The 17,586-nt window shown below is 30.6% G+C and overlaps 1 protein-coding gene and 1 pseudogene across 1 annotated transcript; both read right to left on the reverse strand.

The window, feature by feature from the left end:
* Window positions 1-5,887: 5,887 nt before the first annotated feature.
* Window positions 5,888-6,830, reverse strand: LOC149877015 (uncharacterized; annotated as a pseudogene).
* Window positions 6,831-9,570: 2,740 nt separating this feature from the next.
* Window positions 9,571-10,512, reverse strand: LOC149877016 (uncharacterized). Its single transcript, XM_090074500.1, has one exon. The coding sequence runs from the start codon at window positions 10,510-10,512 to the stop codon at window positions 9,571-9,573; it is 942 nt and encodes a 313-aa protein (XP_089930626.1).
* Window positions 10,513-17,586: the final 7,074 nt, after the last annotated feature.

Genomic DNA, 17,586 nt, shown 5'->3' on the forward strand with positions numbered 1-17,586 from the left:
CAAATACTTTTCAAAAACTTGAGAATGTTGTGAAATAGTGGAAGCTAAAGGACAAAGTCACAGTCTGCTTAAGAGACAATGCTGCAAATACAAAAGCAGCTTTCAAAGAACCACAGTTTGTTTACAAGTCTGCTGGGTGTCTAAATCATTCACTTCAACTAGTGATTAAAAAAGAAATTTGTTCACTCCTAAGTGCTGTAAAGTTAATAGAAAAATGTCGAAAGCTTTGCACTCATGCTTCTTTTTCAAACTCCTTCTTTACTGAGCTTTACAAACAGCAAGAAGTTCAAATGGACAACTTTGACTTGCTTGAGCTCAAAAATGGTGTCCCAATACACTGGAATTCAACTTATTACTTGCTTGAAAGAATTCTGTACTTGAAATCAGCAATTGCTACCACACTGCTAATCCGTCCTTCCAGCGGCATTGAGTTCACTGTACAGGATTGGAAGCTGTGTAAAAAGCTGGTAAACATCTTAGCGATTTTCGAAAAAACCACCAAATTGTTCTCTGGAAAGGATACTTGCATCAGTGCATGTATTCCAATTGCGACAACTATCCTTAAGTCCTTTAAAGTTCCCTTTGATGACGAAGAAGTGATTGGCATGAAAAAATGCTTTAAAGAAAACAATGGAGGAACTTTTTTTTTTTTTGACTTAGAAACCAATGATCATTTTGCAATAGCAACACTTCTTGACCCCAGATTCAAGCACCACTTCTTTAGATCCCAAGAAGCCTTTCAAGCTGCTAAAAAACAAATTTTTTTGGAATTAAACAGTTCCATTTTGAGCCAAAATGAAACTAATCCTGAGATGAAACTACGTCTATTGAGAACACTGGGTTTTCTTCAATGATGTAAAATATAATTGCACACTCACAGAATACAAGGTCCAAAAACCCAACTTCCAAATGGCAAATGAAGTTTTAAACGAATACTTAGAAAGCCCAACATCTTCATGCTGTTTAGAGCTTTGGAAAGACCATGAAGGGAAAACAACATTAAAAGCAAAGTTTGGTTTCGCAAAAGTGGCAAACAGAATCCCTACACCTCCACCAACATCTACTGAAATTGAAAGGTTGTTTTCAACTGCTGTAGACATGGAAAAAGTTTTATTCAGCAGAGAAAACATTTCAATTGTTAACTTTAATTATTAAAATGTCTAGACATATTCTACTTTTTTTTTTTTTTTGACATATTATAGTTTTTATCAAATTGTGGTACATGGTGGTATATATAAAATAGTTTTTGCTTTAACTTGGTGATCATAAAAAGTTCAGGGATTACTGACATTTTTTTTCAAATTTTGGTACTCTTGGCTCAAATTTCGGTTTCGGTAGATCACTATTTGTTAATTAAGTGTTTAATTTTATGGAATTTATTTATGGTATTTATTGCCTGCAGTTTGCGTTTTAACCATTATTGATATAAAAGTTTTAGGATAATTGAAAGTGAAAAATATCCTCAGTATAAGTTTTATTGCAGTGGCATATGCAATTTCATATGCTGATTTGTGACAGGTTATTAATCTTTTACGTATTTTTTGAATTGTGTCATTAGTATTAATATAATATATTTCGATTGCTTTGCAAATACAAAGGGTTTACAGTATATTTATGTATTATACAGATTCTGTGCGTGCAAATTCCATGACAAAGGAAGCCAAAAACGCTGATATTTAATCAGCAATAAAAACATGGCTGGGTGTTTCATCTGATAGAGATGGAGGTCGTAAAAGGCGAGAGGAGACCAAGAACGAGTGGCCTGGGATAAATGCGGAAGACTTTTATTAGCAATATTTGTTAAGCTTCGATAAAATTCCCATTTTTTATGTTTCAGGTGCTATTTTTATTTATTCTTCCAGCAAAAAATGCATAATATGGAATATCTAAAAATAACACTATTTAATATACATATATATATATATATATATATATATATATATATATATATATATATATATATATATATATATATATATATATATATACACAGTGGTTTTCATAAATTTAGACGCACTCATGTTTGAGAATAGAACTTTTTCGTTTTTTTAACGATAAAACAATAACGAAAAAAGATTTCGGTTTAGTTTTTTTCTATTTACTAGATAAGTACATACAGAATACAAAATTTTAAAAAAATTTACAAAAAAAAAATACAAATACTAAGTAATAATTAGGTACAACTACATGATATTAAAAAAATAAGACAAAAAAAATTATTTATAAATTTAGATGCACGATGCATTAGGAGGCGTAATTTATGAACCAATCAATATTTTGTGTATCCGCCTTTTGCTTTAATACAACTAAGAAACCTTCTAGGCATAGACTCAACAAGATTTTTGCACATCGTTTCTGAGACCCTATACCAGGTCTCCTTAAGGACGTCCTTCAGCTGGCCAAGTGTGGAAATTTGAACCTTTGCCAATTCACGGTCAATCCAAGCTCAAATGTTTTCAATTGGGTTCAAATCAGGTGAGTATGGAGGCCACGGTATCAACATCTGCTTTTTTTAGATATTTTGTTTGAATTTATTTTTAAACTTTTGAAATAAATATAAATATAACTGTGAGTACTTTTACAATATTTTTGTATTTAGTTCTTTTAACGAAGGAATTAATATCGCAGAATTCTTTTCAGAAAGTTAGTGATCGCTTAAATAATATAATATAGCTTTTTTATTTAAATTTTATTAATTTTTACTTAAAGTTTACAGTATAAACTTTTTTTGCTATGTCAACAGCTTTAAAAAGTAAAATATAAATGACAAAAGTATAAGTAAATAATAATCCTACACTTTTGTCAACAAACAATACTTAATGGAACAAATAACCTTAATTAAATGTATTATATAGTTACAATTATTTATAATAGTAATATTGTTATTGTTTTCTTATTTGATTGATTTTATATCAAATATATCTTTATTGGTATACCTTACTATAGAATTTATTTTATACATGTCAAATATGGTTTAGTTGTATTTTTTCCGGGGAAGTTCTTGATCGCCTATTCATTAGCTTATCTTAATATCTTAATACAGCGGCGGCCAAAAATTAAAGACCACTCTCTTTTTTTTTTCAAAATTTATTTTTAACCTTAGTAAAATTTTATTTTTGGAAAAAGGTATCAAAAAAAGAAAAACATTTTTAGAAAGAATTTTTATTGTATTTTATATTTATTATAAAAGAATTTATAATTTTTTTACAAAATAATGTTAAAAAATTAAAAAACTGACTAGTAAAAAATATAAATGGGAAAAAAAATTGGACAAAATTTTAAGACCATTTTCAAAAATATTACAAAAAGCAGTAAAAAAATAATTTAGAAACGTGTTGTTCCTCCATTTGTTTTCAAGCACTCTTGTACTCGTTCTGGCATTGAATTCATTAAAGTTTTGATAACTTCATCAGGCACATTTTTCAAATGATGAGAGATAGAAGATTTCAAATCTTCCAAATTGTAAAGTTGTTCTTTACCAAGCTTTTGATCAAGCCATGACCATAAATTCTCTATTGGATTCAAGTCTGGACTATTGGCAGGCCATGGAAGCACTTGAATTTTATTAGAATTGAACCAATCGCTAACAACATGCGCTTTATGACACGACGCATTATCTTGCTGGAAAATAAATCCATCTTGCAACTGCCATAAATCAATGCTAGGAATAAGCGAGTTTTCCAAAATTTCGATGTACCTTTCTTTGTTGAGTCTGCCATCGAATAAATGAAAAACGCCAACTCCATAGGCACTCATACAGGCCCAAATGCCTATTGAACCACTGCCTTGTTTTGTTCGTTTCAAAATGCATGATTCATCGAACCGTTCGCTTGGAAGTCTACGCAACATCACGCGACCTTTTCTGTTGTCTACCTCAACGTTCATTTCATCACTAAAGACCACACGGCTCCACTGATCTGTTGACCAATTTTTATGTAGTTTGCACCACTCTTTCCTGGCAAATTTTTGTTTTTTATTTAAGCGTGGTTTTTTTGCAGCAGCACGCCATAAATAATTTAAATTGTGGAGGACCCTTCGCACAGTTCTAGGGCTTGCTTTCAGACCATTTGACAGTGTCCATTTCGTAGACAAGTCTGTAGATGATGCTCGTCTGTTTTCTTTCGTTAATCTCACTAACGAGCGAACATCACGGTCATTTGAAATTTTATTGCGTCCAGTCCTATGACGATCATTAATTGACTGGGTCTCTTTGTATCGTTGAATTATGTTAATAATGCAAGAGTGAGACCTTCCGAGCTTTTCTGCTATTTGTCTGATGCTATAGCCTTCTTCTTTTAATACAAGAGCCGCGTATCTGTCTTTTTCTTCGATCTTTGCACGCATTTTTGCATTATTTTTATATCCTTATTGCAATTCAAAAAATAAATGTTTATTTGATATCGAAACTCAGGTTTCGACACTTTATTTTATAGCCAACGTAGTAAGCAATTAAGACAGTTAAAAAAAAATAATGGATTATTATTTTTAATAAGTGCAAATTAAAGATTTGAAAGTGGTCGTTAAATTTTGTCCAACTTATTTAAAGAAGATTTATAAGTACTCATCAGTTTTTTAATAAGTTAAACGCTTTTTAATTAAAATTAGATTAAAAAAATTATACCACTTTAATCCGTATGTTTTAATTAACAAGATATTAAAAAAAAAAATTTAATATGTCAATTAGAATCTTCTTAATTTTAATTGAAAGATTAAGAAACCAACTAAAAAATGAGTGGTCTTTAACTTTTGGCCACTACTGTATAATTAGTACAGAAACGTTTAATGTTCAACGTCGTTTCGTCATTAGTTCATAGGCTTTGAAAGAGCGCGTTTTTTAAATGCACGCGGCCATTGGAGAAAGATCTTTTAAACGAGTTGAAACTTTTTTCCTTTTGGAATTTAATTATTATTTAGATTTAGAATTTAATTATTAGTTTAGATATATTACATAAAGAATCATATTAAGATAAATAATCATCGTTAAGATGATATTATAATTGAAGTAAGTATATAAAATAGTTATTTATACATTTTTATTAGATAAAGTAGAAAGGATTTAAATTTTTATTAGATAATAGGTTCGTGGACTGATTTTTTTAAATTGTTCAAATACTAGAATGTTATATATCATTAGAAAGCCCTCAAATACAGTTATTCAAAGGTGAAAAAATTACGAAAATTGGACAATTCTATAAAAAGCTATGACGTTTTTAGTAGCAAATTTTCGATATATGGGTTTCTTGATAAAACTGTGGTCAAAAAAATTTTTTTTTACATAATTTGTTATAACTTAATCAATTCTTATTCAAAAATCTATAACTTGGTATCAAAAAATAGGTGTAAGAATGGACTTTAATTTTAAACTTTTTTCTAGGTAAATGGCGCATTAAGGGCTCCAGAGGGGGTGCTAATCCATCACTAACACCTCACAAAAAAACACTTTTTCTCCATAAAAGAGTGTTTTTTTTATGAAACTGATAATATTTATGAATAACATGTTGGTATTACTTTATTCTACATCACTAGCGAGTATAACAGGTCAATCTTAAAGTTGGGTGTTAGGTTGTGGATAAGGTACACCCTATTAAAATTTCATTCTTTTAAATATTGTAATATTTACTAAAATGAGTAAATTATAAAAAATAAATATGATATTTTAATTCTTTGAAAAATAGTAACTAGTGGTGTATAAAATTGCCTTTTTTGGAGGGGGCGTATGCCGCCCCTCCCCCTGCCGCCATAAACCTGAAAAAAAAATTTAATTACAATTTTCACAAAAAATGTTAAAAAGCTGTCTTAAACAGAGAGAAATTAGAATAAAAAACTGTTTTACCACATTACAAGATGTGTTTGAATATCCATTTTGTCCTTTAAAGGGACCAACTACCCACTCCAACCTAAACAAAAAACACAAAAAAACAATAAGTATTTTGAAACAAAAAATGTAATTAAGTTTTGTCTTGGCTTTTAGTGAATGTTTTAATTTTTCAATTCCATTAATGAATAAAATTAAATCATTTTGAACAATAGACACCACGTGAAGGTAAGCCAGAGCCATCTATCAAAAAAAATTTGCAAGCCATAAAACTTGCTGTGCCATATTTGCAAGCTACAAAACCTGCGGTACTCATTTGCAAGCCATAAAACTTGCTGTACCATATTTGCAAGTTACAAAACTTGTGGTACCCATTTTGCATACCATAATTAATAATAAGCTACACATTTTTATGAAATGCATATAAGTTAATTTTATTTAAATTAAGAAAATATTAATTCTCCGGTTATAACATCAGCAACAAGCTGGATTTTTTTCATCTTATAATCAACAGCTTCAATATCAGTTTCATCTTGCTTCCAGTAAGAAATAGTGTAAATTATATCCTGTTGTCTCTTGTTTACTTTTTCTACTCTTCCATCATAAATAACTGTTTTTGAATCATTAGCAACATACCATTCATGACAAAATTTTCTTCCGACAATTCTTTCAGACATAGCATCATCTAAATTATCAAGTTGTTTGGCAAGTGTTTATACAAATTTATAATTTCGCTGGTAGTTAATACACGCAGCTCATGCTCCAACTTTCTTTTTTGTTTTTCAGCCATTTTATGTCGTTTAGATGCTTCTCTATCAGCAATCTTTGCCCGAATTTCACTGTGTAATAGTCGAGTTCTAATTCTATTTTTACGCGCCATGTAAATAGACCACTTAACTACTTTTTCTCTAGACAACTCCTCAAGATTATCAAAATAATCTATATTAACTCTATTATATAATCTATATTATATAACTCTATTAAATAATCTATATATAATCTATTATATAATCTATATTAACTCTTCACTATCAACATTGTGAAGCCTTGCACTAGCTGTCTCCTTCTTAAGTTCCTCTGTAATAGTAAGGGAGAAATATCTCTTATATTGACGTGTCAAAACATCCTTTACTGCATTAAGACAAGCAGATGTCATTTCAAGAACTTAGTCATCAATGGGGACTAAGGTTAAAATAGGTTTCAAAACATGCGGGTCAAGCATTGTCCCAAAAAAATCCATCTTTCTACAAAATAATGTACCTGGATCTGATATGCAACAAGTATTTTCCTTCAAAACATTTTCTACCACTTGGAATCGTACCAGATGAAGATGGTCCTAAGGTTAAAAAGTTGTAATTAAAAATTAATATAGCAAATGATGACAAATGGATACACATATTAAAAAGTAATATTATTTAGACATACCGCTTGATGCAGAGGACAATGAAACTAAGGTAAAAAAGTTGTAATTAAAAAAAAATATTGCAATTGATGAAAAATGATTACAGATATTAGATAGTAAAGTATTTAAAATATACCAATAGTAGCAGATGAGGATGTTTCTGAGGTTAATAAGTTTTAATAGAAAATAAGTATTGCAATTGTTGAGAAATGCATACACATATTAAAAAGTAATAGTTTTTAAAGTTACCACTTGTAGTTAAAGTTGGAACTAAGGTTAAAAGATTTTTATAAAAAAATAAATGTTGTATTTGATTAGGAATGCATAACAGGTTTTTAGAACTTACCAACTGTAACAGATGAAGATGGTTCTAAAGTTAAAAAAGGAGTAAGACACAGCATTAAAAAAAAACAGAAGTTTAGCATTAAATATATTCACAGAATAGAAATTACTGGTTTTCAAAATTACTAACTATAGCAAGTAATGAAAGGAGAATTAAACAAAATATGAGTTAAACCTAGACACACATGTTTAAACGTTTGTTATTATGATTCATAACAAAAGTTATAATATACAAACTTACCAATGGTAGACCTTGTCGATTCAACTAAAGTTAACAAAAAAATTGTGCAATAAAAAATAACACGATGTAATTGTCAATAGTAAGTTCAAAAAATAACAACTAAAAAATTAAAATATAAAGATTATATGTAAATAAACAAAAAGCTAACATTCAGAATGGGTATATACTTATGTAAACAATAAACATATATAAATTAATGTACATCAATAAAAAGGTATAGACAATAATAATTATATCTTATATTTAAAAAGAAACCTTAGAAACATTGAGTTAATGGAAAAATGTTATGGGAACTATACTTACAAAATCTCAAGAAATCGTTTATAATTGTGCTATGATCTAAACAAGAAGCAAATATTAGACATGTTTGTATAATTATTTAATTAATATTTAAAGGATGAAGTAGTATACAACAGAAAAATGATAAAAGAAGATGAATGTAATTTTTATATCATTTTTCAACTAAACACTAAAAAATATGTTTGTTAAGAATAAATCAATATAAATTTGATTTGTAGACTTCTATAGAAATAAGAAGGAAAGAAGCAAATTATACATCTCATAAAATAATTTATTCTTAACAAAGTATTTGTTATTACACAAATAAGTATTATTAATACTTATTTGCGTGTTAACAAACTTTTATACTTATATGGTGTTTTAATGAATCTGTGAAATGATACTTTTATCTATCAATAAAATCAAAGCAGTTTTAATCTAATATTATTACATTTATGTATTACTAATACATTTTTAATAATCCATATTTAATAATACAGTTTTAATCTAATAATATTGGATTAAAACTGCTTTGATTTTTAATTATTTAACTATTTTTAAAACAATAACATAAATGTAAAAACCATATTTTTTTTGTTTATCTTAGTAAGATAATCTGGCGCTACTCCACTTTCTCCCCCCCCCCCCCCTAATTTTATGATTGATTCTGATAGAGAATTTTATGCTGATTAAGAATCGTATAAAAACATGGGTCTCAAAATCAACGGAAAGTGCTCTAATCTGATGTTGAAAGTACAAAAATATACCACAAATCGCTAATATTCGCCATCTTGAATTCACTAACTTTACGGTTGATATTGTTTTTAACCGCAAAACATTGCCAGCCTGGTTTTTACTATAAGGAATTTTTTCTGGTTTAATATAGATAGCGATTCCACGGCTCAACGAAAAACATCTGACGTTTGACAAAAAACACGAAATTTTCTTTTTATTTTCTTTTCTCTTTTTATAACAAGTATTTATTTATGTTTTTTTGAAGAATAGATTCTAAGGATTTGTATACAGAAATTATGTATATATATATCTATATTCCTTCGCATATTTTATGACGTTTTTTATTTTTATTTTCGCGACGTAAGAATCATTGTATATGTTTATTTGAATTATAAAAAAATCGTCTGGAATGGCTAATATAGACGCGTAAGTTCTTTCCAGAGCTATCAGGCAGACGATCGAGTTATAAAGTTATAAAACGTGTCGCTCTTGCGAAATTGCGATTCCTTCTTATGAAATTTAGTTTTGTAACAGAATTTACGATTATTTTTTCGGTTATTTTTTTTTTTTTGTTATTAAAGAAAAAAATTAATTGGAAAGACAAACTTTCATGGAGTAATAAAAAAGGGCTTTCTTAATGTTCTTTGCAAAAAATGTTCTTAATAATTTTGTGTGGCTATGAAAATAGCCGTTTTTTGATTTACACAACCTTAGGCATGAATTATAATGTATGTTACGTTTGATGCACACAGGATGTCAAACAGGATATGCTGTTAAAACTTGATCCCAAAAGTGAAAAAACCGGTGTTCGGAAAATCTCTGCATCCACATAAACTCGGATAAATAATCAGCTACCATTTCGCGATTAGTTGGCCCCATCATTGAATTGAATTTTGCTTTTGCTCGACACCACATAGCTTCCACGTGATTTGTTGTTACACCTGTCTGTGGATCTACAAAGTTGAGGGTGTGGTTAACGGTACCATGTAAATATGCTGGAGCTTGCAAATCATTATATGCTCTCCACATGTCACTCCAGACAATAGAGCCAGGAAGTATCCATTGATGTATGATAGGAATTAATGTTGCAGCATCGCGGTTCTGGACAGGAATCAAAAAGCCTTTCTTCGTTGCAGGTTCATACCCACCAAATATCCACTGCTGCGGGATTATTCTACCAACTTGATATTTTCTTCGACAAAAAACAGATTCATCTATTTCAACAATGCACCCTGGACCGCCTATTGGATCAGGGTTATTGAGGAAATATGAGACGCAAATGTCTCTGCAAAATTGATTCCAATCAACAATGGTGCTGTCGTTTCCGATATTTAACTCTTGCCTTAAATCACTTATTGATAATCCCCGGCTCTTACCTGCACTTCTACTCCAAGCGTAAGTTAAGCCCAATATTTGCCACAATTGTAGGTGAGATTTCTCAAAGAAGCTGCCTTTTCTAATGTTAAAGGTTCTTTTGCAGCGCTTGACTGGACATCTCCAAATAACTTGATCAACTGACCCATTCTTTGTTTGCTGTGTGCAGGGCACGTTACATACACTACAATTCATGCTTTCAGCGAGTAAACCATAAGTTCTGCACCAGTGAATTGTAGCTTCGATATCGTATTTGAATTTTGCTCCTATTTCTGTCAAAGAAAGTGAGTCAAAAACGTCTATTGTTGGTCTTCGAAGAGCCATGATATGTAGATAAATGAAGAAGCAGAAAAACTATTCTGAAGCACTCCTTTTTATATGACAAACATAATGAAAATGAATTCACGGGGGGTTAACTTGAAGTTTTAAAAGAAAGTCAATAGTTTTAAAGAATTATTTTTATAATTAAAAAATTTTTATCTTGTTTTAAAGTGAATTGTAAAATATAATCAATGAAAGAATTTTTCAACTTATTTGACAAAAGTTTTAAAAGACACTCAAGCTAACAAACTAAGAATCCAGTTGAAGCAAATTGACGCGATAAGAGTAAATGCCATTGAATTTCATTACCTGGTAAGAGAAAAAAAATGCGGTCAATACACCTGATTATGAAACTTAACGCACCGGTTCTTTGTTCTTTTATTCGAAATCTTTTATATAAAAAATAAAAACCAGGCTGTTGATACTTTGAAAGGATAACTTTTAAACAAAAAAAAATCACTTTTCAAGATGGCGAATATTAGCGATTTGTGGTATATTTTTGTACTTTCGACATCAGATTAGAGCACTTTCCGTTGATTTTGAGACCCATGTTTTTATACGATTCTTAATCAGCATAAAATTCTCTATCAGAATCAATCATAAAATTAGGGGGGGGAGAAAGTGGAGTAGCGCCGATAATCTTAAGTATAAAGACTTTATATTTAAGATTATCTTACTAAGATAAACAAAAAAATATGGTTTTTACATTTATGTTGTTTTAAAAATAGTTAGCAATGATATAATAATGAAAAAAAAATTGCTTACTATCTGGTAAAGAATCTATATATTTTTAAATCTCTTTATTTTCCATTTTTACTGTTATCTAATAACAAAAATAATAATAAGAAAAAAATATTTTTCTAAGAACTTTTCTAAGAACCCGTATTTTTATAGTTCGCTGTTACCGAAAAAAAGTTCATAAAAACAGAAATAAGGTACCGAAAGTGCTGTTCTTAGTTATATATCTGCTCCCATTTTTTTTTGGCTGAAATATGGCAGGCAAAAAGATAATACATGTAGAAAATAGAATAAATAATAAAAAAAAGCGGGCTCAACATTTCTTCGATACGAAATTAATGTGAGAACATCGACTAAATTTTCATGGAAAATTGTAAGCAAAAAAATTCATAAAAAAATTGAGCAACCATATTTTAAAAAAATATAAGAATCAAGTTTGACCATTCTTCTTTCAAAAAATCTTCTATGCTTATATGTGTTTCTATAAAGAAATACCTTAAAAAAACGTTTGCCTAAGGCTACCTAAAAAAAGTGGTATTTATAGAATAACACATAGTAAACTATCTGCTCCCATTTTTTTTTCGTTGAAAATTGGCATGTGCTTAGAAAATACATATAGAAAGTTAAATCAATAATAAAAAAAGCGGGCTCGACATTTCTTCTACTATAAATTAACGTGAGAACATACACTATATTTTCAGGACCATAACAAACCATGAAAAATTAGTAACCATACATTAAAAGCATCATAAAAATCAAGATTAACCCTTCTTCTTTCAGAAAAATATCTAGGTTTATATACGTTTCTAAAAAAAAACACCACAAAAAGACGTTTGTCTGACGCTACCTAAAAAAAAGTGAAAAAAACGTGGAACAAAATTTTAGTACAAAAATCGGCTTCGTAAAACGCGATTTCCGCGTACCTATAGATAAATTAGAAAGGATTTTAATTTTTTAAATCGTATAAATTTTTTTTGTTTTAGTTTTTCTTTTAGCAGTTTCATTTTTATTATCTTATTTTTTAGAAGGAAAATAGGGGTATGGATGTTATTTAAAGTTATACTAATGCTATTTCCATAAAATGGTTATTACTACATTGAAATTTCTGTGATGCTATTAACTATTTTTGTTCTTTTTTAGAAAATTTAGAAAAATAAATTGAAATTTTGTGCCAACACTGACATAGCATGTCACATGTTGTTGTATGTAAAGGTTAAATTTTGTTATGAGAATTACAGTTCTTATGAAGAAAAAAAAAAGAAAGTAAAGAGTATTGTTTGTAAATATATATTTTGAATCTTTTTAAATTTTCTCACGTCATTTTTAAAATTTTTGTTTGCACACACTTATTGTTTGCATATATGCTTTTTTGATGTGTATGTGTATGTGGTAATAAGTGCTTTATAGTTGTTTTATCAATGTGTTTTTACAATAATATGAAGTAGTACAATAATGTAAAGTGTTTTTATTGTTTGTGTATGTGTTAATCAGTGTTATATAATTGTTTTAAAAATGTTTATAAATATGTATATAAAGTATATATTTAACCTTTATGTACATATTTAAACACATTCATTGCGTTTATAGTTGGTACATATGTTTATATTATGTTGTTTCTGTGTTTTCAAAGTGCTGTGACTTGGTAAACATCTACCTGAAAATCAATTATTTTATTTTAGAGAAGGAGCAGAACAAATGGCTTTAGATTGTGTAGCTCAACGTGATACGCACCTAACAGCATGGTTTAAGTTAAATACTGAAAATAAAAGAGCACATTGTTATTCGTATGTAGACATTCCTTATCACTTTATATTTGGTGATAAATATTGTAAATGGAAGGTTAGACAAAGGGGTGGTGATAAGGTGATAGTAAGAATGTATAAAGTTAATCCAACTGAAGAATTGTTTTTTCTTAAACTGTTACTTTTGCAAGCAAAAGGAGCAACATCTTGGGAGGATGTGCGTACTGTTAATTATATTGTCCTTGAAACGTTTTGTGAACCATATGTTTTGAAAGGTTTGTTGTAAGATGACACTGAATGGCAGAATACTCCTTCTGAGGCGGTTTTAACACGTATGCCAAAGCAAATTAGACAGTTGTTTTCAATTATTTTCACCTTTTGTGAATCTGACAATCCTTTACATCTCTGGAATACATGCAAAGCTTTTATGATGGTAGATTTCATTCACTGCTCGATCCCACTTCTAATAGCTGAATAAGCTACTCTTCATCGAATTGAAAAGATTACTAATCAAAGTGGTCAAACGCTGGCTGATTACAATCTGCCTGTTATTGTTGAGTTAATAGGCTTAAATCTAGAAAATTTTGATGAAAATGTTCAACAACTGAAATAGTAGAACTGTGTATAAAAACAACCAGCTAGTGCGTTATCTGGGACTGTATGTTTCGGACCACACGAGAGCTTAGGAGGGGATAGACACTGAGGTATCCTCAAGAGTACCCTTTGAGACACCTCTCAGGGACAACTACCCACAGGTTGGCTGACTGAGAGGGGTTACCCCACATAGATTGATTAAAGTTGACCCAAGGAGGTTTCTGCCCAGACACTAAGTCAACTTCCCTATCAACTCACAGGTGTACTCATTTGAATTACCCTAAAGAGGTCAATGAGATAGCGAGTGAGGTAGCAAATCAGTGAGCGTTGAGCGGTTGACGAACGGATGGCGAGCGGATGGCGAGCGGATGGCAAGTTGGTGGGTGTGTAAAATCAGGGGGAGGCCTAAGCTGCGCAAATAGACATAGAAAAGGCAGATGAAACTTGTCGCAGAGGTTGCCTCTTGGGATGGAAGCGAAAATCCCTCTCTTCCAAAAATCCTCAGCCCCACCAACAACATCGTTTCTGCCGCACCTATCCCAGTGGTCGCACCTATACTTTCTAAGCGTTTCCAATTCGAAGTCCACTGGTTAGGGGCTAAGACCAGTGCCTGGGCTAAACTTCTAGGTGCCAACAAGCCAGCCTTGTGGACACTCGGTGCGGCTATCGATCAACTTGTGAGCAGCGAGCGACAAGGTAGACGGTCGGTTGGTGGCTTAAGCGTGAAATATTTTTCTATTTAGAGAATATATTTTTATATATATTAGCAGCACAACTGTGCAAAATGGACTGCGTCGTAGCTTACAAACTCAAGAGTTTGTACAGAGAGAAAATAACAACTTTAGACGAGTACCTTAAAGCCTTCAAGAAACAAGTAGCTTCGTCAAGCCACCAAATATCCCCAAACCATTGTTAACTACACCATCTAGACCGGCCCTCACATCCAAACCAGCTACAATACCAAGGTAAACCCCACGCCCCGACCAACTCTCTCATCTCAACCAACTTCCGCACTGATATCTACGACTATGGCTACCCCTGAACAGATATCAGAATCTTCAGCTTACACGATTAGCGATGAAGATTTCATGAAGATATTCGGAGAGGGCTTGGATGAACTTGAAGATCTATAAGCCTTAACCATCTATAAGGACAAGAAGTTCTTCAAGGACTACAGAGCCATCATTTTATCAGGGTACAAGCTTAGGTCAAATGCGTCAACTCTTCTAACTGAAATGTCTTCCCGCACCCGTGAAGTGTTGGAAAAAGTTAGAGGGGGAGCGCAAAATGTCTCGCTCATTCTTGGTTCAGAACTGCAAAAGGACAGCTTTTTGTCGACACTCTTTATGGTGATGGAAAAGTAGAGACTTTTAGGAAAAGAGGTGTGACACGATACCAATTCTAAATAAAAGAAAATATCGATGATGTGCTCGTGAGATCGAGAGAAAAGATCATGGATTGCTAACTTTGAATCACTGGAATTAGGCGCTGTCGAGTATTACCCATTCCGTGATTCTAGCTACATCGAAACACCATCTTACGTCCCAAAGCGCTCCGTCATCAACGTGAAGAATAGGGATAACACATGCTTTTAGTGGGCCATGCTATTGGCGAAACCAAACACAGATAGTATAAGCAAGTACAGCCAACACCTAGGCAAGCTCAACTTTACAGGGGTTGATTTCTTGATGGAGGTTGCAAATGTCAAAAAATTCGAGCGTATGAATCCTGAGCTCTCGGTGAACACCTCCGCTTTGGAGAAGGGGATGCATCCGATTCATATCAGCTAGCGGAAAGTCGAAACTAACGTCCTACTGAGAGCGGATAAGGCTGACCCAGAAGCGATACATTCCGTCTGAATTATTGATCTAGCAACGATGCTCTTTTTTATCAGTAAAAATACGCCGTGGAAGCACCCTTGCGACCACAAATTCTTTTACTTTTTATGCAGTTTAATATTGATTTATTAGCTTAATTTACTTTATGAATATAAATACTACGTAATGCATGTGGCAAAGTTTGACGGTTATTCACAAAAACTATTCAAAAAGTTTTATTATTTTTAGATGAAAATCCGTAACAAATATGTGAATCTTATTTGCAGGATCTGTAGATATTTGGTTGTAAAAAAAAAGTATGCAATTGGAATAAACCAAAAAAAGAAAATTGAAAAGGTATTCCATGCCATGTTGTCAGGTTTAGTGCATGTTCACCCACCTAAAAAATGTCAAAACTTTATGATACCATTAACAATGTGATCAAAAGAAAGAAATCAACAACACTTCTTTTTAAATATGAAGAGGGAACGTAAATGTGATGAATGCTTTAGTTGTCAGCAGGTAGAAAAACTCAGTAAAAATTTAAATGTTACTAAATCACTAAAACAAAATAAAAAGCTTATTAATCGACCTAGTATTGGTAAAAAAGTGTAATTCTCCATCATTGCTACCATTAAAAATAGCATTGTGACAGCACATGACTCAGAAATACATATTAAAGAACTAAAAAAAGAATTCAATCCTCATTTAAAGCTTTGCCAATGTAATTTATGTGCTAAAATACCAAGACAATTGCAACTAAAAAAAAATGTGAATACTTATTTTGTTTTTTCTGACTCATGGAAAGTATAAAGGCTAACCAACTCAATGAAACATAATGTCCAATGTGTAAAGAGCTTATTTTATCTGAAGATTTGGTTTCCAGTATAAAAACAAATTTTCTTTGAATTATGTTGACTGTTGCATGAATATGTAAAAAAAAATGTTTAATGCAGTCAAAGAATAAGATTTATATACTAAACATAAGAGCATATGCCTTGCTAAATAATTATTAATAGCAAATCAACCCCATAATTATCATTATAAATATCCTCATTTCCACCTAATTTGGCTCCATCATCATCTTTTTCAGAATCATCATCATCATATTTATTTAACAACAATATTTCTAATTTTAATTTAGGCTTCTAATATGCATTTATTGTCAATAAAATAACTGCATAACCTAATTAGACGTAGTTATATTCTCGATAACTGTCTCTACATTACCAAACTAGAAACCAAGATTGCTGTGGCAAAGGCGTAACTATGACAACGGAAACACACACACAGTCTTGTCAAAATCAATAGATGAAAAAGTTAGTTTTTTGTTCCAGTTTGATATTATTTATCTTCTCAATACTACATACTTTGATGAATTGAAAATTTTTTTGCTTAAGCAGAGGCTTAAACCAATAGCAGAAAACTCCTTACTCTTCCGGGACTTTTTTGCAATCCCCCTTTTTTTTGCTTTATATTCTTGAACCAAACTCTATGTATTGATGCAATATTTCATCAGCTGTTTGGCAACTTTTCATTGCCCTTCTTTATATATATATATATATATATATATATATATATATATATATATATATATATATATATATATATATATATATATATATATATATATATATATATTATATAAATGGGTGATAGATAAAATTTTGGCTTACATTTATTGTGCTAAAAGTTAAACTTGTTAAAAGATAAACTTGTAATCATATTTATATATACAAATATACTTTGGAAATATTTGAAAAAATTTCTTGTATTTTAAAAATACAATGGAAGTTCTGGTATCATGTCAAACATTATAAAAAAAAGAAAGGCCAACCATGTAATTTAGTGAAAAATGTTTAATATGTTTTAGAGACAAAATTAACAACTCAGTTCAGAGAACATTTTTATCTAATTTGACCAAAACAGTAACTCAAGGAAATATAAAGCTAATTAAAAAAAATTAATTCTTTAAAGTGGTCAGGAAAAAGTTTCCAAACAGACGAAAAAACTAAATCAATATATGTCCTTGATCCTAAAATAGCATGCATACGTTTGTTGTAATAACAAGCTATAAAGAGGCTACTTATGAATACAAAGCGAAAGTAAACAAGGATTATGAAATAAACCTTGTTTACTTTCGCTTTGTATTCATAAGTAGTGAGAAGAGAAGTTATTAAATTAAA

The sequence above is a fragment of the Hydra viridissima genome, unplaced genomic scaffold (assembly GCF_058129835.1).
Source record: "Hydra viridissima isolate aposymbiotic clone 2 unplaced genomic scaffold, HvirCarnegie_v1 scaffold_17, whole genome shotgun sequence".
NCBI lineage: Eukaryota > Metazoa > Cnidaria > Hydrozoa > Anthoathecata > Hydridae > Hydra > Hydra viridissima.